The 23,042-nt window shown below is 51.3% G+C and overlaps 1 protein-coding gene across 2 annotated transcripts in view; it reads right to left on the reverse strand.

Moving 5' to 3' along the window:
- Nucleotides 1–7,808: 7,808 nt before the first annotated feature.
- The window catches only part of YIF1A (Yip1 interacting factor homolog A, membrane trafficking protein), a 189,319-nt gene continuing 174,085 nt past the window's right edge, over nucleotides 7,809–23,042 (reverse strand). For both annotated transcript variants that reach the window (XM_085625806.1, XM_085625805.1), the window contains exon 9: nucleotides 7,809–8,251. In XM_085625806.1, the coding sequence (XP_085481932.1) occupies nucleotides 8,087–8,251 (165 nt within the window). In that variant the 3' untranslated portion in view covers nucleotides 7,809–8,086. The remainder of the gene's footprint in view (nucleotides 8,252–23,042) is intronic.

Below are 23,042 nucleotides of genomic sequence, written 5' to 3' on the forward strand. Positions count from 1 at the left end.
TAGTGTGTGTTTACTGTGTTTTTATCTGCACTCTGAACCGCATACCCTCATTTAAAATCAGAATTCACTCACCTGCCGCTTGAGCAGGATCTTTCTCTCTCTCTCTTCCTAGTCACGAGCGCCATCTTGGATCGGTCTAGATCCTAAACTTTGAGCGCCATCTTGGATCGGTCTAGATCCTATACTATGAGCGCCATCTTGCAACGTGCATTTATGCTCTCAGACGGGGAGACTATAAAACACAGAGTCATGCAAGCGCGCAGCTGTTTGTGACATTACGCTTAGCCTCAGCCGCAGGAGTCAGTTGTAACGGGGCCACTACCTGTTCCATGGGTACTTGCTGCTGCCTACTCAGGGACATTTGCTGATACTAATATTTTCTTTGTTGCTGCTAGTTCACTGACCGGATTTCGGTCTTTTACTGTGTTTAGTGTGTCTTTTACTGTGTTTTTATCTGCACTCTGAACCGCATACCCTCATTTAAAATCAGAATTCACTCACCTGCCGCTTGAGCAGGATCTTTCTCTCTCTCTCTTCCTAGTCACGAGCGCCATCTTGGATCGGTCTAGATCCTAAACTTTGAGCGCCATCTTGGATCGGTCTAGATCCTATACTTTGAGCGCCATCTTGCAACGTGCATTTATGCTCTCAGACGGGGAGACTATAAAACACAGAGTCATGCAAGCGCGCAGCTGTTTGTGACATTACGCTTAGCCTCAGCCGCAGGAGTCAGTTGTAACGGGGCCACTACCTGTTCCATGGGTACTTGCTGCTGCCTACTCAGGGACATTTGCTGATACTAATATTTTCTTTGTTGCTGCTAGTTCACTGACCGGATTTCGGTCTTTTACTGTGTTTAGTGTGTCTTTTACTGTGTTTACTGTGTTTTTATCTGCACTCTGAACCGCATACCCTCATTTAAAATCAGAATTCACTCACCTGCCGCTTGAGCAGGATCTTTCTCTCTCTCTCTTCCTAGTCACGAGCGCCATCTTGGATCGGTCTAGATCCTAAACTTTGAGCGCCATCTTGGATCGGTCTAGATCCTATACTTTGAGCGCCATCTTGCAACGTGCATTTACGCTCTCAGACGGGGAGACTATAAAACACAGAGTCATGCAAGCGCGCAGCGCGCGCGCCGGAGGCGCGCCAGAGGCAAGCCCGTCTGCGCCCGTCCGCGACCGGACTCGGCCCAGGGCCATAACTTCTGGCCCTCCACTATGCTATTCTTCCCTGCAACTAAGACAGTTAAACCCTGGCCATTCCGACCGACATTGCATTACTCGGCCTCTCTCCACTGTAGTGGGCGTAACCCCCACCCCTTGCCCTGGGTGTCAATAACAACTTCCGCAACCTCGTCTTCCTGGCTCCTCAGCCTTAGACCCCCCTAGCAATATACCTTTTCATGAATTGCATATCACTCAGCCCCATGGTTATCGAGCAGCGCTCATTAATACGCGCTCCCTTCCCTGTCACAGCTTACGGATCAGCAAGTTTATTCTCGCCCATGATCTTGACTTCCTTTTTGCCACTGAAACCTGGGGAGATGCTGGTTCAGGACCGGACTTTTGTCTGGCAACCCCTGAGGGCTATAGTGTCGCTAGGCATGATAAACATATAGGAAGCGGTGGCGGACTTGCTATCATTTACAAGAATCTCTATCGCACTACACTCGATCCCATACAGTCCATTAACTGTGAAGCAGCCACCTTTGCTATTAATATTAATCACAAACAAGCCCTCAAGGGAATTTTGCTATACCGACCTCCTGGGCCCCGAAATTCTTTCCTTGCCACACTCTCTGATTTTAATGATCTTATCATAAGTTCGCCGGAATACATGATCTTAGGAGATTTTAACTTCCCTCTGGAAGAACAGGGCAACCACGAAACCACTCAACTCACTGATGATCTCCTAACCTTAGGACTTCAACAATTGGTGAAGGGAACTACACACCAGGCGGGGCACATACTAGATGGTCTGTTTACCAACAACTCAGACATCTTTGTACAGGATATTCTTCCTCTCACCTGGTCAGATCACAGGGCCATTATCTTTGGGATCCATACACGGCTCGCTAACCCTCCCCATTCCAGGCCACGAACTAGGTTAGGGACCCGTGCTTGGAAAAATGCGGATATCCATCAGATGGCAGATATCCTGACACTATCCTTTCCTATGGGGATAGCCAATCCTGTCTTCTCAGCATCCGACTTCCAAGACTGGATTCGGAATGCTGCTGATCAGGTGGCGCCGGAGAAGTTTACGCGACCTAACAGATTATCCCCTTCGGCGGTTTGGTATACCGAAGAGCTTAGGCTCCACCGACAACATTGCAGGAACTTAGAAAGGCGCTGGAGGAAATTTTACTGCCCCATAGCCAAGCATTCCTACAAAGACGCCCTGACAATATACAAAAAGGCTATCAATGCCCGAAAAAGTGTATTTTTCTCGGCTCAAATCGAGAATGCCAGCAACTCTGCTAGAGAGCTGTTTTCAGTGGTCACCACTCTGTCCACCCCCTCTACGGGACCTGGGGTCGAACCCTCTCAGTCCCTCTATAATGCTCTGTCCAGCTTTTTCACCACTAAGGTAGCAGATATATACTCATCCTTTGCAGGGAACGCAGAGACTAGATCCAGAGTCTGCAGTGGTGTAGAACCTGCCACCGATCATGATCCCTTCTCTTCCTTTGCTCCCATTACGCAAGATCAAATCAGCAGACTTATCCTTACTACCAAGTCTGGCTCCCCCTTAGACCCCTGCCCTCCTTCAGTGATGGCTAACCTTAGCGAGGTGATCTCTTATCCACTTATGAAAATCTGTGACACCGCATTTCAAACTGGTCACTACCCAGATCTTTGGAAGAAGGCCGTGATCAAACCTCTCCTGAAGAAACCCTCCCTGGACCCCACAGCTCTGGCCAGCTATAGACCAATAGCGTGTCTCCCCTTTCCTGCCAAAATATGCGAATCTCTGATGAATAAACAACTCTCAGAGTTCATCGATACTCACCAACTTCTCGACGAAACGCAGTTTGGCTTTAGGAAAGGTCATGGAACTGAGACCGCTTTAATAAAAGCTTCAGATGAGATTAGAGCCATTATGGACCAGGGAGGTGCGGCTGTCCTGATTCTGCTGGATTTGTCCGCAGCCTTTGACACGGTCGACCATGATATTCTGGTCGACCGTGTCACAGCCCTGGGGATAAACGGTATGGCTAGAAATCTCATTTCATCTTTTCTTGCCTACCGTACCAAGACAGTGAAGTTGGGTAACTTCTATTCTCCTGTCTCTGCACTCCCCTGTGGAGTCCCACAGGGCTCCTCGCTAAGTCCAACGCTATTTAATATCTATGTAGCAGACTTAGCGAGGGTAATAAAGGCCCATGGGCTGCGACTTACATCCTACGCAGATGACACCCAACTGGTTCTGGCAATACACAAGGACGGCCCAGCGGTGGCAGCTAATTTCCAAAGCGCCATGCTTGCTGTCAGTACCTGGATGTCCTCCAACTGTCTGAGGCTTAACTCGGACAAAACCGAGGTCATGACCTTTGGTAATCTCTCCCCTGTTTGGTCTTCTGCCTGGTGGCCTGACCAGCTGGGCTCTCCTCCTGTCCCAGTTGATAAGGCCAGAAACCTGGGAGTCATTTTTGACAGCAAGCTGTCATTCAACCTTCATGTCAACAAGGTTGTGTCATCTGCGTTCTTTATTTTAAAGAAAATTAGGAAAATACTGCCTTACCTTCCCACCTCAGCTGGGAAGACCCTGGTCTCTACCCTAGTGTTTTCTAAAATCGATTATGGGAACGCCCTCTTCCTTAATACTCAGAAACTCGTTCTATCTAAGTTGCAGTCCATACAAAATGCTGCTGCAAGAATTCTTCTTGACATCCCCCGCCGCCAGCCAACTACTCCAGCCATTCGTCACCTGCATTGGCTAAGAGTAGATGGCCGCATTAAATTCAAGGCCCTCTGCATTGCCTATAAGGCAGTGCATGGCGCCGGTCCAAAGTTTCTGATTGAAGCATTCCAGTTGCATAGCCCCAAGAGACAGCTGAGATCCGCCAACTCCTGCCTGCTTCCGTTACCTCGCACCAGAACGGCAACCTGGGGAGACAGGCGCTTCCTGGTTGCCACACCTAAACTCTGGAACCTTTTGCCACTCACCATAAAAACTGCCCCCAATTTGATAAGCTTTCGTAGGCTCTTAAAGACATGGCTGTTCAATCAGTAATCCTGCGGCTTGGTCTCTCGTTTTTTGTCACATGCGCCGAGACACCTTCGGGTATTTGTTTGCGCAATAAAAATCGCGAAATAATAATAATATAATCTGCAGCTCATATGCCTCGAACATATAGATATCAAGATGGGCCCATCAGCAGATCCAGCCCATGTCGAGTATACAAACTAAAGATTTGTAATTTGGAGCAGTCTTTTATTTTGGAATGGCAGGGGAGACGGAGTTCTTTAAAACTGAAGATGAAAAAAAAAATTTAAGAAACATTCCTCAAAGATTCCATACTGGACAACGGATGTAAGTGGGTGTATGTGTGCTGATGAACAAATAAGAAACATAACTGAACTATGAAAACTTAAATGATCCAAGGCACCTCCTGTGCCCACCTCCACATCACTCGAAACTAGACTCCTGCTCATTTCGTCTTTACATATGTATCAAGCTGAATCAGACACCATTAACAAAGAAAACGTAAGCTGATAGCCAGCTACACAACTGCCAGAGAGAATCACTGATGTCCATAACCTCTGTACGTAATACAATTTATAATCTTCTTTGTATACCCCTTTGACATAGTGGAGGTGTTTGCATCTCACTACGAGGAATGGATTGGAACGTTCAAACAAACTAGATGCTGATTAGAGTAGGACTTCATTTGATTCCTACAGATACTCATACTAAACCCACAATGCATGTTCCTGCTTGAGGAGGGGGATATCAGGGAAGAGGAAATAGCAGAGGCAATATCCAATCTCCAGGTGAGGACAGATTCCTGGGGAAATTTTATAAGATAAGCAAGCTGCCCCTGTTTCCTTATATGCAGCACATAAAGAAGTAGAGACCTCTAGCAGCTTGGGTTCAACATTCAACAGTCCCCACATATATCTAAGGATGTTAAAGACCTGATCAAGTGTTCAAGCTTACAAGCATCTCTGACAAATGGTGTCAGATACTGGCCAAAGCATTGCCGTACAGAAGGTGCAAGGTAGTTCATACTTTATACATAAATCACAGGCTGGGTTCATAACTACCTGCACATCCACAATCACCTTATGACCTCTGTGACAAAGCAAGGACCTGATAGTGAAGGCTAAGGCCCTTTGCTTAATGCGGAAAAGGCCTTAAACCACAAGGGATGGGGTTACCCTTTCCAGTTTATGTAGAGGACTTTGCTCCCCTTTAGCTTTATTTCCAAAATCTGCTGTCTGCCCAGAACACGGACCACAAATGTAAGCTGTAGCAATTTTATGACCATCAATAAAAGAAATCTCTGGGCAGGCAACAAGATTGATGACAACATATTGAGAGACAGCGGGCATTACTAAACTGGGTGGATAAGTTAGTCTTCTCTAAGTGCTGGTGAAATCGTACTCAGGCTGACTAGGCCCAACACCTCCATATCCCCTCAGAAGTCTTCATTCTTCAAAATATTTGAAGAGTGAGGCCCTACACCGGTCCTGAATTACAAATAATGTTACCCATTGCGAATAGGGCTTGAAATGAGCTGCTAATGGCCTTAGTATTTAGGGATCCCCATTAATAAGAACCTTGATCAGATAGTTGAAGATAACCTGACTCCACAGATAACTAATACCAAAAACGACTTTACATACTGGTCAAACTTTAGCATGTCTATGTGAGGTAGGATGCAGGTGGTTACAATCACAGTAGCCCCCAGATACCGAATGTTATAGATATTAACTTACAAAACTTAACTGCCACAAACTGACTCCTATATTAAACTTTATATATGGGGCAGAAAACAAACCTGATAAACTACACAAACTCTGGACAAATGCTACCTCCAGTGGGCTCTAGGTCCCTCACATATTTTCATACTACCTGTTATAAGTATCCACTTTATGCCACAACGTTACCTCTTTGGATGGATATTAAACACACTGCTCAGTTGCCGGAAGACATACTGCTGTTCTACATACACAAAAAGGTCCCCCTATTATTAGATAACCTAATTACCAAATTCTGGAAGTAAATATTTATTACGCCTTTCAGGTTTCATCTGAAGTAACATGGGCTTACTTACAGGCGACAAATTGAGTCTCGATTGTTATCTCAGGTTTCAATAAACTCCAAATTGAATTTGCCCGGGAGAACTTCTCGTGATTTACAATAACACCTACTGTCCGATTGTCTGAAAAAGTATTTAAAAAATCACTATCTAAGACAACTGAATGTGCATCGCGGGTACCAACCTGAAAACTGGAAATTGCTTCAACTGGAGCACGCAGGTTTGTTAGGAAAGCTGAGCTCGACTTCCTGTACTTCAAAGAGGTGTATGACTGGTACAGGTGTCCTCTAAAAATATATAAGTTGGATCACCACACCTACTCTAAGTGATGTTCGGCACTGATAGGTATTATGTCACACATCTACAAGTAGGAAATGTGATTCAAGAGGGTTGTGTTCTATTGTAGATTATGTTTAGGCATGCACTGGGATGCAACCCTACTGGCGAACAATATGGGCCTAGAGGTCCCACACTCTTGGACTCTAGTGCACCATTCAAATACTTGGCCATGTTTCATGACCTAAGTGACACAAGGCGGCTTCACTAGCCACAGCAGTAGGGAGACCGCAACATTTGCAACTGTAGCTGCTGCCAAGCTCTAAAATTTACATCACATTAGAAAAAAGACAGAGCCTACCCCCGGACAAACTGTTGACAAAGTTCTCAAGGGTTGCTAACTGCAAAAGGCTCATATACAGGATCAATGATCAACTGGAGGCTTATGATCAAATGAGTCGCTTTGCTTGCAGAACAAGGAGATGATTGATAGTTATCAACAGTTATGAGACACTATATGTGGGCACAAGGTCTTTACATTGGACTGGACCTTCCTAGACTGGGTACTCCAATCATGGACGTATGTTCTTCATTCGTATTTACAACGGTCTTACCCCCTGAAAAAGTTTTTTGTTAATTGAATGTGCCGCAAAACTACAAATATGGATTCCTTTTTTTTTTTTTTTAGAAATTATCTCTGCCCCTTCGCCCCATGAGTGGAACTACTGAAGAGTCCATACTACATTATTTGTTTTTCCTCCCCTACCTTACCAGACCTACACTATCTAGTTGTAAATACTTTTTCGTCATTGCTTTCAAACAGTGAGCAGGTCCTCCGTTTTAGGTTTTTCTTATTTCCTGTTATTCTTGTGTTTGCGATACACCTTGATTTGATATGTTGCAAAGTCTGGCTGCTGTACAAATTACATTTTCCCACTCACGAAATAACCAATTGTTGAAAAGAAATCCCCGACTACCCCAGAATCACTGCATCACAGCAAGCATGGTTACTGACATCACATCCCATTGTAAACAATACCCACTATGAATAGGCAAACTGGGGCAAAGTAAGATTTTGGGGTGTCCATTTTCTTTCCTGGGCTACAGTAAGCATCATAACGCACAAAGGCAGAATATGAGCAAGCTGAAGCACATGACGAGTCATCTGGGAAGTAAAAATAACTAGCTTCAAAAGCAGATTCAAACACCAGTCTTTGTGAATAAATTCCTAAAAAAATCATTATTAAAATAACAAGCAGAGTGCGGATAAGGAGTGTCTGTATTATTGCACAATGATGAAATATTAATACAAGGGGAATGAAAAACAAGTAGAAAAGCAGGACATCCAGAACCTGATCCCGCACTCAAAGCCTTAAGTTCATCTCGAGGAGTCCTCTGCCCCTTAGGTGGGATGGCTGTACCTTCCCCATGGCACTTCTTCTTCTGTCCGAGAACACCATATGCCATATTGCAAAGCTGAAAAAATCTCTCTGCTGCTAGGCTGGCTCCCATAGCCTCTCCACTGTCAGCTCGCCTGATTCATCGGACAAGGTGATAGGTCAGCCAGTAGATTATTAAGGGTTGGAAGGCAGCCGCAGCCAAGGTGATGTACATCCGAAGGCGGTTTCTGGAGTTGTGGCTGCCACTGGCACCAAGGCCGTCTGCTGTCATGGTGGAGAGAATCTTCATCCTCAAGGAGCGCACCTGTCAAAGGATGGAAGTTTTGTGGATCATCAGTCATTTTCGACATTGCATTAAAAATCAGGTGAAAAGTGGCAAAAGGAACAGATATGAAAAAAGTGGCTACCACAAGCTGACCTTACACAGAACAGGGAGAGCATGTACAGGTAAGCAGGTGTCCTTCAAATAAACGATAGAAAAGAATATGGTGGATAAAGGACAGAAAAGAATATGGTGAACAGCAGTGTGATTTGCCCTCACACCACAAAGGCCAAAACACTTCAACGGCTTCTTAGGTCTCTGCACAAAGAAAATGTGCACTTACAGTCCAGCCTGCACTGTTCCCTTTGTGCAGTGCCATGGCTGACTTGCATATGGTTGGTCCTTGTGTGTAACATGTGTACAGAGTTTTTGATTTAATTAAAAAAATTTTTTTTTATAAATGGTAGAGACTGCACCTCAACTACCAGTGGTTCAAATGAATTCACATATTTTAGCACTTTGCAGCTGATTTAGAATAGGTACACAAAGGCAGAAGAGCAAGGTTTCTGCCTGACCTGTACAAACTGAGCAGCAACAGTATAAAAGTGTATATAGTAATAATAGTGCCACCTCTATATTGCATGAATCATAAGCACTGAGAAAAACACTGCATCCGCTTCATTGACCTAACCACTACATCTTAAGGGTAACTGTAGGTAAGTAGACGTAGGGGTAAGGAGATTATACACTTACCATAACGATATAGTGGTTAGAGTTAATGCACCCAATAAGCATGCTAGCACTTTCAACTGTCACAAAAGAAAATGAATTACTTACCTGTAACTACGGTTCTCCAGTATTGGTATCTTTCATAGGTTCAGATGCTTCAATCACTCCAGTCGTCGTAGTGGGAGTACCACAGTACCCTTATAAAAGCAGTAGATAATACTATAATAGGCTACAATATAATGAACATTCACTGCAATAGCCATAGCCTATCTACCTTGTTTTGTAAAAAAGAACCAAACTTAAGTAATAGCCAATCAGGTGACAGCACCCTCTACAACACTCCCAAGAGAAGCCAAGTTCCTCAGATTTTCAAGCACAAGTGTCAAACTATATACCTTGAGGAAACAAGCATTGAAAATACTATAGGTCGAGGGGCGTGGCTTGGACGGCAGAGCTAATGGCTGCCTGAGTACATCGCTCCGTCAGATCGGAGAAGAACACCGATCCCGAAGGGTATGCGAGCGGAAAAGACGTAACTACTGTAAATTTGCGTGTCGGAACTACCGCTGCTAATGAAGACGCCATCGCGGTGACCTCCGGTGTCCAAGAGAGGGGAGAAAATCGTGGTAAGCCCAGAGAGAAAAGAGTGAGATGAGCAAGCAAAATGGTGGCCATGAGATTACAAAACCGAAACCTAAGAGTAAAAGCATCTTTAAACCAAGAACTCTGCCATTTTTTCAAAAGCGCCGTATGAGGGTGACGTACGGACACTAGAAGGTACGCTATACTCCCATCTCTTGCTCGCTCCCGGCAAAATGGACTTGCGCAAGTGAGGGCGGTGTGAAAAGCACAGAAACAGCGGGGTCACTGCTGGGATACTGCCTGCGCCTTGGCTGGTAAAGTCGCTGGGATCTACTCACGTTAAGACAGCAAAAGGAGGAGGGATTGTGTAACATCGGCGCCAGTGCGGTGGTGCCAAAGAGTGCCCAACTACCCCTGCCCGGTCTCTTTCCGGTGCATGCAACGGCGAGAATGGCGCACTTCTGAGCCTTCTGAACCCCGCACTGCCACACGGCTACAAGACGCTATCGATGGACGAGGTGAGCTGCGGAAAAAAACAGTGGGGGCCATGAGCACACAATAACATGCGAGGGGACAAGATCGGGCTCAGATCGGGGGTCAGAGATACCGAAGTCAGACCGAAAGCGAAACTGCTGCTCACCACAGCACGAGACCTCTCCAAAATGGCGCTTGTCACACAGCAGTAGAGATAGAGGCTGGACTCTCGGCACGCCAGACATCACCTGCCCGCGCAAAGTGCTCCCGTGACCGGAAGCTATGATAAGTCAGCCCAAACCACCAGTTGTACGCCTGCTGGGGACGGGGAGGGCTGAGCAGCCATCAATTTTGCTAAGGGCAACGCTGCACCAATGCACCAGAGATAAGCCTGCTGAAGGGAGCGAGCAGCCAGCATTCTCAATAGAGAAGAGACTTCTTTCCCCTGGCCGGTCTGGGTCAGGGAGGGCAACAACAGTGAGTAAGTGAGGCTACCCTCATGCCGAGACAGACGCGGGTGAAGGGGTAGCGGCACTTAAGAGCGAATGTGTAGCACGGGCGCTGTGGTGACGCCGTACACGCACAGAAGAAACCTGCCCATATCCTATCTGGTCTAACACAAGCTCCCAAGCCCCCAAGTAAAGAGACCTCAGAAAACAGAAACAGCCAAGCAGAACAGCGTCACGCTGACTATCTAGCACCGGGGTGCCGACCCAAGCAGATACCGCTGCAAAGCACCGTGCACACTATCGCTGGGAATACGTGCCTGCGGCCTGCTACCTGTCTGTGGAAAGACAGCCAAGGTGGCCCTCTGTCTATCAACATACACCAGGGCATCTCCACCACGCAAGACCGTCAGCGCCAAGGAGTAGACATCAAAACAAACCTACAGAAAGCTGCCAAGCAAAACGTGGGCCACGAGTGATCACGATGGCCATCGGGTAGCTGCCACCAGGTAGATAGAAGCAGGGACATAGGAAACAGGAGCAACAAAGTACACCGAAGGAACAGTGAAACACCAAAAGAACACCACGGGAAATAATCATGACAGGTAGAGAATTGAGGCTACAACAACAGCTAAAAAAGAGGAAATAGATTGAAGTGGCGATAACTGACTACCTTAAAGAACAAGTTACTTACCTTCGGTAACGATGTATCTGTAAGAAACATTAGTTAGTTAGATTCCTCACCTTAGAATATCCCCAGGCGTCAGACTGGATCCGGAAGATTTTTCGTCAGCAATACCCCTTGCGCGTCGCTAGGCGTCGTCTGCGGCTCCGCGTCCGTCGTCGGCGTCGTGCGCCGGGATGACGTCGTCGGAGTACTTAGACGCCGCCCTCGCGCGCTGACGTCAGTTCTTGTACATAGCCTTCCGCGCCAGGAACGCAGAGCCATGCAAAGACCGACACTGGTGCCAAAAATAAAATCTAGGGGCCTGAAAGGACAACCTTAACCCTAGATGTCAGTTCGCAGAACGGGGAGGATGGGTGGGTCGGTGAGGAATCTAACTAACTAATGTTTCTTACAGATACATCGTTACCGAAGGTAAGTAACTTGTTCATCTGAAAGAAACACGTTAGTTAGATTCCTCACCTTAGAATAGATACCCAAGCAATACCATCCCCGGTGGTGGGTCTGCGAACCAAGATCACACCAGAAAGTCCTGGAGGACAGAACGGCCAAAGAAGCCATCCCTCCGGACTTGGCTGTCAAGACAATAATGTCTGGCAAACGTGTGTAGCGAAGCCCACGTCGTCGCCTGACAGATGTCCTGCAAAGGGACTCCCCGTCCCAAGGCAGTAGTAGCCGCCGTGGCCCGAGTAGAATGGGCGCGCAGCCCAGCAGGAGGGTCCTTTTTAGCCAAGGAATAGCAAATTTTTATACACAAAACGACCCACCGAGAGATGGTCCGTTTGTGCACAGCTTTCCCCTTCTTAGCGCCCACGTACCCAACAAAAAGCTGGTCGTCCACCCGGAACTGTTTTGTGCGGTCTAGATAAAAGGAGAGCGCACGTTTTGGGTCCAGACGGTGGAGCCTCTCTCCCTCTTTGGAAGGATGCGGAGGCGGAAAGAAGGTGGGCAAGGTGACAGACTGCCCAAGGTGAAATGGAGTCACCACTTTAGGAAGAAAGGAGGGACGAGGCCGAAGGACAACCTTGTCCGGATGAACAGACAGAAAAGGAGGCTTTGAAGATAAAGCCTGGAGCTCACTCACCCGTCTAGCCGAGGTGATGGCTACCAGAAAAGCAGTCTTAAGAGTCAGAAGACGAAGAGGACAATTGTGAAGAGGCTCGAAGGGAGCGCACATCAAGAATGTCAAGACCAGATTCAAGTCCCACTGAGGCATTACAAAAGGGACCGGAGGGAACGCGTGTGTAATGCCTTTGAGAAAGCGTGTAACCACAGGGGACTTGAAAAGAGAAGGCTGATCAGGAAGCCGCAAGAAGGCGGAGATGGCAGCAAGATAACCTTTCAGGGTGCCCAGGGCAGAGCCCTGCCGGGCCAGAGAAAGAAGGAAGAGGAGAACCTCAGAAAGAGGGGCGGAAAGGGGATCCACAGCCTTTGCTGTGCACCATGCCACAAATTTGTTCCACCGGCAGGCGTATACCGACTTTGTGGAGGGACGCCTGGCTGCCAGAATGATATCACAGACTTCAGGAGGCAAGTTAAATGGCATCAACTGCCGCCGCTCAATCTCCACGCATGGAGGTGGAGGCTGGACAGGTTCGGGTGGAGGACCGTCCCCTGCTGCTGCGACAGAAGATCCTCCCGAAGGGGCAGACGTATCGGAGGATCGGTCAACATACTGAGTAGCTCGGGATACCAGTATCTTCGTGCCCAATCCGGAGCCACCAAGATGACTTGGGCCCGGTCGTGCCTGATCTTCTTCAGCACTCTGGGCAGAAGTGGTATAGGCGGAAAGGCGTACAACAGACCGCAACTCCACTCGTGACGAAAAGCGTCGCCGAGCGAGTGCCGCCTTGGAAATTCCAACGCGCAGAACTGCTGACATTGCGCGTTCTCTTCGGTGGCGAATAGATCTAACCAAGGCTCTCCCCACTGCTGAAAGAGACCTTGCGCCACTTCGGAGTTCAGACGCCATTCGTGATCCATCATGCACCGGCGGCCGAGTTCGTCTGCTCTGGCGTTCAGAGAGCCCGCCAGATGTTGAACCACTAGGGTGACGCCCTGGTGTTCCAGCCATGTCCAGAGGCGCAGAGCCTCTTGACAAAGGGTCCACGACCCCACCCCGCCCTGTTTGTTGCAATACCACATGGCGGTGGTGTTGTCCGTGAACACCTGCACGACACTTCCCCTGACAGAGGGAAGGAAGGCTTTCAGTGCAAGCCGGATCGCTCTCAACTCCAACAGGTTGATGTGGAGACGAGACTCCGCCGGAGACCAGAGGCCTCTGATCTCCGCCTCTCCCATATGGCCACCCCATCCCAGGAGGGACGCATCCGTCACTACGACATGCTCCGGTTGGGGAAGGGAGAGGCTCTTGCCCTTGACCCACTCGCGGTCCGTGAGCCACCACTGCAACTGTTGTGCAGTGCCCTCCGAGATCAAGACATGGTCGGACAGGTTGCCGTGATGCTGGGCCCACTGAAACTTCAGGTCCCACTGCAGAGCCCGCATGCGCCGCCTGGCGTGATGCACTAGTAGGATGCAGGAGGCCATCAGCCCCAGAAGCCGCAACACTAGCCTGACCGAAACCCGGGACAGAGGCCGAAAGATGGGAATCAGGGCCTGTATATCCCGGACCCGCTGTTCCGGTGGATGGACCCGGAACTGCGCCGAATCGAGAACCGCTCCGATGAAGAGGAGCTTCTGAGAGGGACTCAGGTGTGACTTCGGCACGTTGATGGAAAACCCCAGCAAATGCAGGAGATCCGCCGTAGTCTGGAGGTGGGAGACGACTGCCTGGGGCGAGCCCGCCTTCAACAACCAGTCGTCGAGATAGGGGAAGACTGGAACCCCTGATCTGCGCAGATGAGCTGCGACCACCGCCATCACTTTCGTGAACACCCGAGGGGCATTGGTGAGGCCGAAGGGGAGCACGGTAAACTGAAAGTGCTCTGGGCCCACCGTGAACCGCAGGTAACGCCGGTGGGCCGGCAGGACAGGGATATGGAAATATGCGTCCTGCAAGTCCAACGCTACCATCCAGTCTCCGGGGTCTAGGGCAGCTAGAACCTGAGCCAACGTTAGCATCTTGAACCTTTCCTTTCGGAGGAAGGCATTGACGTTCCGGAGGTCCAAGATAGGGTGTAGGCCCCCTTTGCCCTTCTTGGGAACCAGAAAGTAGTGGGAATAACAACCACGACCTACTTCTGGACTCGGAACGCGCTCGATGGCCCCCTTGGCCAAGAGGGCCGAAACTTCCTCGCGGAGAAGATTCAAATGATCCCCCGAGATACGGTGGTGCTGCGGTGGCATGGCTGGAGGGGTCGTCTCGAAGGGGAGGGAGTAGCCCCTTCGGACGATTTGCAGCACCCACCTGTCCGATGTTATGGACCGCCAGTGGAGCAGGTGATGGCGAACTCTGCCGCCCACTGGCGTGGAATGGGCCTGAAAGCTCGGACTAGGAGGGCTTTGAGGCGGATGCTGCCGGGGTGGAGGTGGGCTGACCACGTCGTCCTCCATTTCCGCCACGGCGGAAACCACGTCCGCGCGCAGGTTGGTTCTGCGGCTGGTGGCTTTGCGGACGCGAGGAGGCGCCCCTTCCTTGGCCACGAAAGGGGCGAAAAGCGGAGGTGTGCGCCCGCGGAGCCGAGAGGCCCAAGGACTTGGCCGTAGCCCGGGAGTCCTTGAAGCGGTTCAGCGCACTGTCCGCCTTCTCACCAAACAGGCGAGTGCCATCAAAGGGCATGTCCATGAGGGTGGACTGGACATCCCCGGAAAATGACGTGGACCGCATCCAGGCGTGGCGGCGGAGCGCCACCGTGGTGGAAATCGCCCTACCCAGCGAGTCCGTGGTGTCAAGCCCACAGCGTATGGCGTGCCGTGCTGCATCCCTCCCATCGGCCAAAGCCTGGGTAAGGCGTGTCCGGGCCTCCTCCGGACACAGGGGCAGCACGTCCTCCACCGTATCCCACAGAGAATGGGAATAACGGTCCAAGAGACAGGCGGTGTTCAAAGACCGCAGGCCCAAACTAAGGGACGAGAACAGTTTCTTGCCAAACTGCTCGAGTCTCTTGGAATCCCGGTCCGGCGGAGCGGTCGGGAAGGAGGATTGGGAGGTAGAGGCCTGGATAACCAGACTCTCGGGGGTGGGGTGTTGGGACAGGAAACTGGGGTCACCCGGAGCAGGGCGGTGGCGTCTGGCGACGTTCCTATCCACAGGAGGCCACAGTCGGAGGAGAAGTGAATCCAGTGTCCGGCGAGGTGTCCAGCCCACTGGCCTCCCCCAGTTCATCTGCCCAGTCCTGTGAAAGCTGTGACTGAACAGCCATAGGGTCCTCGAACCCCTCCCAGTCGCCCCCGTCTTCCGATTCCTGATAGACAGGAGGAATGATCGGAGCCGGACTGTAGAGATGATAGGTCTCAAGCGGCGCCGGCCGCGGCGTCGGTCGACGCCGTTGCGGCGTCGGGTACGGAATAGGGCTAAACTGGGGTTGGACGCCGTCCGGAGTCGGCGCCGAAGGCGTCGGCGGCGCCGGAGGCGAAGGCGTCGGCGCCGGCGGTTCATTCGCCGGCGCCGGTGGAGGAGTGATTAGGTTAACCGGCGTCGACGGGGGCCCAGGCATGGGCCCCGCGGGGACCTGCGGCGTCGAGACCGGAGTCGTCGACGGCGCCGGGGCCAGAGCCGCCGGCAGGCAAGGTCGCCCAGTCGAGCCCGCGGGGCCCGAAGGCGCGCCAGCGGGCGTCGACGGCGGGGCCAGTCTCCTCATGGCCGAGAGGTAGGCACTGATCTCCGCGGACGTCGCGTTAGTCCCAGGGACCGGAGGGTGTGGGGACGAACGCGGCGCCTGCGGCTCCGCTGGAGCCGCGGGGGTGGAACCACCCTGACCCTCGGCCGAGTCGCGCGACCGGCGAGGGGAGTCCGAAGAGCGATGTCGCCTCTTGGACTTCTTAGAATGTTTGGACTTACCCGACGACTTGGAGCCGGACGATCGGTGGTGGCGTCGGCTAGGGCTCCGCGAGCGATCCTTGGACCTCCTCCTGGACCGGGATCGCGCACGACGCGGAGCCGAGTGGCGAAGCTCGAGAAGCTTGCGGGACCGCTCCCGCCTAGCCTTCGAAGTCAGGGCCTGGCAATCGGAGCACGACTCCGTGTCGTGGTCGGGGCCTAAACAGTAAAGGCACCGGCGGTGGTGATCGGTCACCGACATCAGTCGATGGCAATCCTCGCAAGCCTTGAACCCAGGCATCCTACCGGCACCAGATGTCGACAGACAAGGATCAAAAATGATCAAAAAAGATTTAGTCAAAAAAGACTAAAAGGGGTAGCTCTCCCGGATCTGCGCTTACTGGCGCGGAAAAAAGAAGAACTGACGTCAGCGCGCGAGGGCGGCGTCTAAGTACTCCGACGACGTCATCCCGGCGCACGACGCCGACGACGGACCCGCAGACGACGCCTAGCGACGCGCAAGGGGTATTGCTGACGAAAAATCTTCCGGATCCAGTCTGACGCCTGGGGATATTCTAAGGTGAGGAATCTAACTAACGTGTTTCTTTCAGATCACAATAACACTCCAGAGACTAGCACTAATACACTCTGGGATTCACTGAAAGCCACGGTCAGGGGTACGATAATTAGTATAAAGGCAAAAAATAACAGAAGCGCCAACATGAGATTAACTCAGATAGAACAGGAAATCAAAAAGCTAGCGCAGGCCCACGCGACTTCCCTGCACAATAGCGAGATCCTGGCTTCTCTAACTCAAAAGAAATAGGAATACAACAAAATAGTAAGCTAGAGGTCTAAGAAAGTGGCTCTGTATATACTGTTCCCAAATAGGTACAGTGTGCACAGAGTCCACAGTCCTCAGAGGTTTGGCAGAGGCTAAAGTTAGATATAACCTTACTCTCTAAAGTGGTAGCTTGGTCGAGCAGTAAGGCAGTATCAGAGGACAGTGTAAAGCATTTGTTGTACACACTCAGTCAGCAAATGGTCTCACAAACTCAAGAATTGAACTCTAGGCCAATGGTTTCGTATAAAAATATATAGTGGTTTTATTTTAGAACCAACAATAGGTATCAAAATATACTTTCTCAGAATGAGTTTCTTTAGATAAATACTGTCAATATGCAATAGACTTTTGGATGCAATAGATACAGTTGTTGCAATGGGCAACACAATTTCAAACACAATTTTACATTGAGCTCAATGGGAATTTCTAGTTAAATGCAATTGATTACTTTTTGGATTACTTTTCTTACCACAGGACTGGATCTAGATTCAGTCCGGGGACAGTTCCTGTAAAGAGTTGAGTAAAAACGTTTTGGTTATAGTAGTGATTTTTAAGCAATATTATTGTATTTTAAAAGTTGACACTTAGAAACGTTTTCACATAGAATCGCCAATGTTATCCTATGGGAGGAAATTCAGTTAGCAGGTAAGGAGTAGTTTCTTTTCTGTAACTCCAGTTCTGTAGTAGGGGTATCTCTGTGATAGTCATAATCTAGTGAATAGTCCCGCCCATGTGCGTGGACCCCGGAGCAATAAAAAATTATCTCTTAAGGTGACAAATCATGCAGACCTGCATCCACCTTTAAGAGAGAATTTAATTTAAAGACAGATAATGCAGCCTATACCCACAGGCTACACTGTCCAGTACTTCAACTAGAATTCCACCAACATCCACAAACAGCACTGCCTGCCCAGCTTTTCTCAACAAAGGAAAAAACAAACCCTGCCTCTACCAGCAAAAGCCTCTGGAATGATAGAGAGGAAGGAATGGACAGACAAGCCCCATAGGCTGCCTTTATGTGGCTGAGAACAGGATACTGTGCCTTTAAGAAAACTTTCCAGAACTTTCCCAGTATCCCAGAATGCACAGCAGGTCCCTCTTACTTTCAGTTCTTTTTGAAGGCGTAGCACGCCAGACCTGTAGCATCCCTCACAAGAATAATTATCTCTTCACCGGGGAGGAGGGCGGGCGCTTATGACTATCACAGAGATACCCCTACTACAGAACTGGAGTTACAGAAAAGAAACTACTCCTTCTGTAGTAGGGGATCTCTGTGTATAGTCATAATCTAGTGAATAGAATGGCAAGCCCATCCCCACACAAACAAGGCGGTGGAGAAGATACAAGACAAGACCACTACTGCGCGAACAGATTTCGCAGCGAAGCCTGCCCAACCTGAGCATCAGCCCTGGCATCCGAATCCAGACAATAATGCGCAGCAAAGGTATGGACCGACTTCCAAGTGGCCGCCTTGCAGATTTCTGCAATCGGAACATTACGCAGCAAAGCAGTCGTAGCAGCTTTGCCCCTGGTGGAATGAGCCGTAGGTTTACCCTCTAAGGTCTTATTAGCCTTTTGATAACACAATTGTATGCAGGACACAATCCACCGAGAGATGGACTGCTTAGAGGTCGCGAGACCGGTCCTGACTGATCCATAATTAATAAACAATTGGTCTGACCTACGAATATCCTTGGTCTTATCAAGGTAAAACTTCAACACCCTCCGAACATCCAGGGAATGGAGAGACCTTTCCGCTGGCGAAGAGGGACTCTGAAAGAACGTAGGTAAAGTTATGGTCTGGTTGACATGAAAGTCAGAGATAACCTTAGGAAGAAATTTAGGGTGAGTACGCATAACAACCTTAGCAGCATGAAATACAGTATAAGGTTCTTGACAACATAATGCCAGAAGTTCACTCACCCTACGGGCCGATGTAATGGCCACTAGGAACGCCGCCTTCCAGGATAGGTGCTGCAACGAAGCCTTGTGAATGGGTTCAAAAGGCTCCTTCATCAGTCTGGACAGCACCACATTCAAGTCCCAGGAAGGCGAGGGAAGTCTCACAGGAGGAAACACTTTCTTCAAGCCTTCCAAAAAATCCTTGACCACAGGGATCTGAAAGAAGGAAGTATGTGAAGGGCATTTCCTGTAAGCAGTCAAAGCAGCCAAATGAACCTTAATGGAATGGAAATTAAGGCCGGACTGCGCCAAATGTAAAAGATATGGAAGGATGACATCTTCCTTACATGTCGTAGGGTCAAAACTCTTGGACTTGCACCAGATACAGAACCTCTTCCACTTGTAGGACGAGAGGTTGGGTTGCACCATCCGCCCCCGAACTTCGTGAGAAGTTCCGGCCTGCACGGCAGCCGTGTGTGAGGAAGGAGCGACCAGTGAAGTAGATCCGTGAACCACCACTGTCTGGGCCATTCCGGAGCAATCAGGATCATCCGAGCCCCTGACTGGGACAGTTTGATGATCACCGCCGGAATCAGGGGAATGGGTGGAAAAGCGTACAGAAAGCTGTTAACTAGTCGATCCATAGCGCATTCCCCAGCGTCCCCCGCTGGTAGTACCTGGATGCGAAGTCTCGGCATTTGCTGTTTTTGGCGGTGGCGAACAGATCTACGCCTGGAGTCCCCCACCTTGCGAAGACTTCTCCTAGTACTTCGTAGTTTATGACCCACTCGTGGTTTTCCTGAATCAGTCTGCTCAGTGCGTCCGCCTGAGCATTCTGCACCCCTGGCAGATGCGTGGCCGTAATCGTCAGTCCTCAGGCCAGAAGCCAGTGCCAGATCGCCTGCGCCTCCTGCGACAGAGTGCGCGATCTCGACGCCCCCTGCTTGTTGAGGTAATACATAGTGGTTGTATTGCCCGTCTGTATCAGCAGCGAGTTGGTCTGGAAGGACGGAAGGAAGGCCTTCAGTGCCAGGAAGACAGCTCTGAGTTCCAGGAAATTGATGTGGTACGTCGATTCCAACGGGGACCACTTTCCTTGAATCTGCAAGTCCCCGGAGTGCGCTCCCCAGCCTTGGAGAGACGCATCCGTCACAACACTCTTCGTGGGAATGTCCTTGTGGAAGGGAACCCCCCGAGGAGGTTTTCCGCCGAACACCACCACTTCAGAGACTGAAGAGCATGTAGAGACAGCCGTATCTTGTCGTCCCAAGAACCTGTCTTCTGATCCCACTGATCCTCCAAGCACTCCTGCAGTGGTCTCATGTGCAGCCGTGCGTGAGGCGTGAGGAAGATACAGGAGGCCATCGATCCCAGCAGCGAAGACACCTTCCTCACTGTCGTCGATGGAGCAGTCCTGAGGTCCTGAGCCTTCCGAAGGAGTGATAACTCTCACCTCCGAAGGAGACACGCTTGCTGACCACGTATCGATGGAGGCTCCCAGGTACTGTATGCACTGGACCGGAGTCAGGACCGATTTGGACATGTTGACGTGTAATCCCAGCTTGCGCAAGAGAGCGCACGTCCACCGGAAGTGATCTTGCGCTTCCGACCAATCGTCCAGATACGGGTAGACAAACACCTTGTTCCTCCGCAGGTGTGCCGCCACCACCACCATGCACTTCGAGAAGGTCCTGGGCGCCGACTTTAGCCCGAATGGCATTACTGTGTATTGATAGTGATTGGCGCCGACTAGGAATCGCAGGAACTTCCTGTGCTTCCGTGCGATGGGCACATGGAAGTACGCATCCTGTAGATCTATGGCACAGAGCCAGTCTCCCCGTTGCAGCGGAGGGTACATCTGATGCAACGATAGCATGCGAAACTTCTCTCTGCGAATCCATTTGTTTGCCTGTCGCAAATCCAGAATGGGCCTGAACTCGTTCTTGTCCTTCTTGCGAACGAGGAAGAACCGAGAGTACAGACCTCTTCCCCTTTGTGACAGAGGTACCTCTTCTACCGCCTTTTTTCTCAACAAGATGTCTGCCTCCGCCTGGAGCTCTCGTAGCTGAAACTAAGAGCTTACCGGCGGAATCGCTGGAGGCGGGCTGATAAACCGAAGACTGTATCCATTGCAAACAATATTCAGCACCCACTTGTCTTGGGTAATTTTTCTCCACTCTGCCGGAAAAAATTGAATGCTTCCCCCCACTGGAGTGGGTAACGGTTGCAGGGGAAGTAGTCGCTCAGGGCCGAGACCCGGCCGGGCCCTTGGTAGTGGTAGCGGCCTGCTGGCCTCCTCTACCCCTCTGGCGTTTCTGGAAGGGTTTCCGGAACTGCTGCTGTTGGTGCTGCTGCTGTCCCGAACCCTGCCCACGCCCTCTGCCCGTAGACCCGAACCGTCTCTGGAACGGGCGCTTCTTCTTCTCGGCCTTCTCCAACCCTTCGGCCGTCAGGGTCTCCACCTCCGCCTTCATGCGGGCCATCTCATCATCCGCATGTTTACCAAACAGGGTCTCCCCCGAGAAGGGCAGATTGGCTACTCTGTGCTGAGCCTCTGGCTTGAGCGACGTCAGGCGCAGCCAAGAGTGACGCCTCTGGTGAACGCCATGACAGTAGGAGTGCGCCGCTAACAAGGAGACATCCGCTGCCGCGCTGATGACCTGGTTCGAAAACAGCATACCCTCTCGCACCGTTTCCAGGAAGTCCTCCTTCCTGTCCCGGGGCAGCAAGTCCGCATACTGTTGGAGGGACTCCCACAGGGCCCGGTCGTAACGTCCCAACAGCGCCCCCGCACTCACCGCCTTCATGGTGGTAGACGCGGTCCCACACACCTTCCTGCCCGCCGAGTCCAGCCAGCGGCTTTCCTTGTCGGGCGGAACCGTCGATGAAGGTGCGGTCGCATGTTGTTTCCTCGCCATCACGATGACAGAGTCCGGCTTCGGGTCCATCCTTAAGAAAGCCGGATCAGAGTCCGGGGCCCGATACTTTTTGAGGAGCCGTGAGGGGGCGGATTTCGTCACCGCTGGAGTGAGGAACAACTCCAACGCGGGCTCCACCAGTCCCGGCACTAGAGGCAGCAGGGGGGGGGAGACAGGTGTTTTTTGTGTAAAGTCTCGAATATCACGGACGTCGTGGGTGTCGGCACAGTCACCGTGATTCCCAACTTGGCTGCCCCCCTCAGCAGCACCTCCTGGAAGGAGACTAGATCGTCCACAGGAGACACCCTAGTCCCCGGTGAGTCCGACCGCGTCGGTGAGAAATCCCTGGCCGAGGACCGTGTGCGTGACCTGGACCTGTGCCTCCTATGGCGCCGTCCTGACGACGACGACCTCCTATGGCTCCGCGACCTTCTTCTCCTGACGGAGCGGGAGCGTGACCTCCTCGGCTTCGGCCTGTCCGCCGGCCTAGCCGGGCCCGGCGACCTTGGATGTCGCGGCCTCGACGTCCCCTGCGGCGGAGTTGGATACCCGGGCAGGGAGACCGACCTCGTGGAACTGCAGGCGGCCCCAAAGGAGTGCGAGGTGGTATAGACCGCGGAGGGGGGAGGTGGAGGTGGTGACAGGTGGTGGTGGAGGAGTCGGCGGTCGTGGTGGTGGTGGCGATGGCGTAGGGTTCCGAGCGGGTGTATACACCACGGAGTACCTCGATCCCGGCGACTCCGTTCCCCTCTTACTCCTGGCGTCAGGGCTCCCCCTGCTCCGTCTCGACGTCGACCGCCTCCTCGACGTCCATCGTCTTCTCGACGTCGGCCGCCTCCTCGACGTCGATAGTCTTCGACGTCGATCCTCTTCTCGACGTCGATCCTCTTCTCGACGTCGATCCTCTTCTCGACGTCAATCGCCATGACGTCGATCGCCATGACGTCGATCGCCATGACGTCGATCGCCATGACGTCGATCGCCATGACGTCGATCGCCATGACGTCGATCGCCGTGACGTCGATCGCCGTGACGTCGATCGCCGTGACGTCGATCTCCAAGACGTTGATCTGCGTGACGTCGATCGCCTCGACGGTGACCGCCTCGACGGCGACCGTCGTCTCTTCGCCGACGGCGAGCGGCGCTCTCCCCTCGACGACGAGCGCCGACGCCGGGCCTGATCTCGCCGCCGATGGCTCGACGGCGACGTCGACGGCGTCATCGCAGAAGATGCCGATGTCGTCGACGGCGGCCTGTTGAGCTCCTTCGACGTCGAACGTCGACGCCGCTTCTCCCCAGAGCCCTGGGGAG

Source organism: Triturus cristatus, chromosome 9, assembly GCF_964204655.1.
Source record: "Triturus cristatus chromosome 9, aTriCri1.1, whole genome shotgun sequence".
Lineage (NCBI taxonomy): Eukaryota > Metazoa > Chordata > Amphibia > Caudata > Salamandridae > Triturus > Triturus cristatus.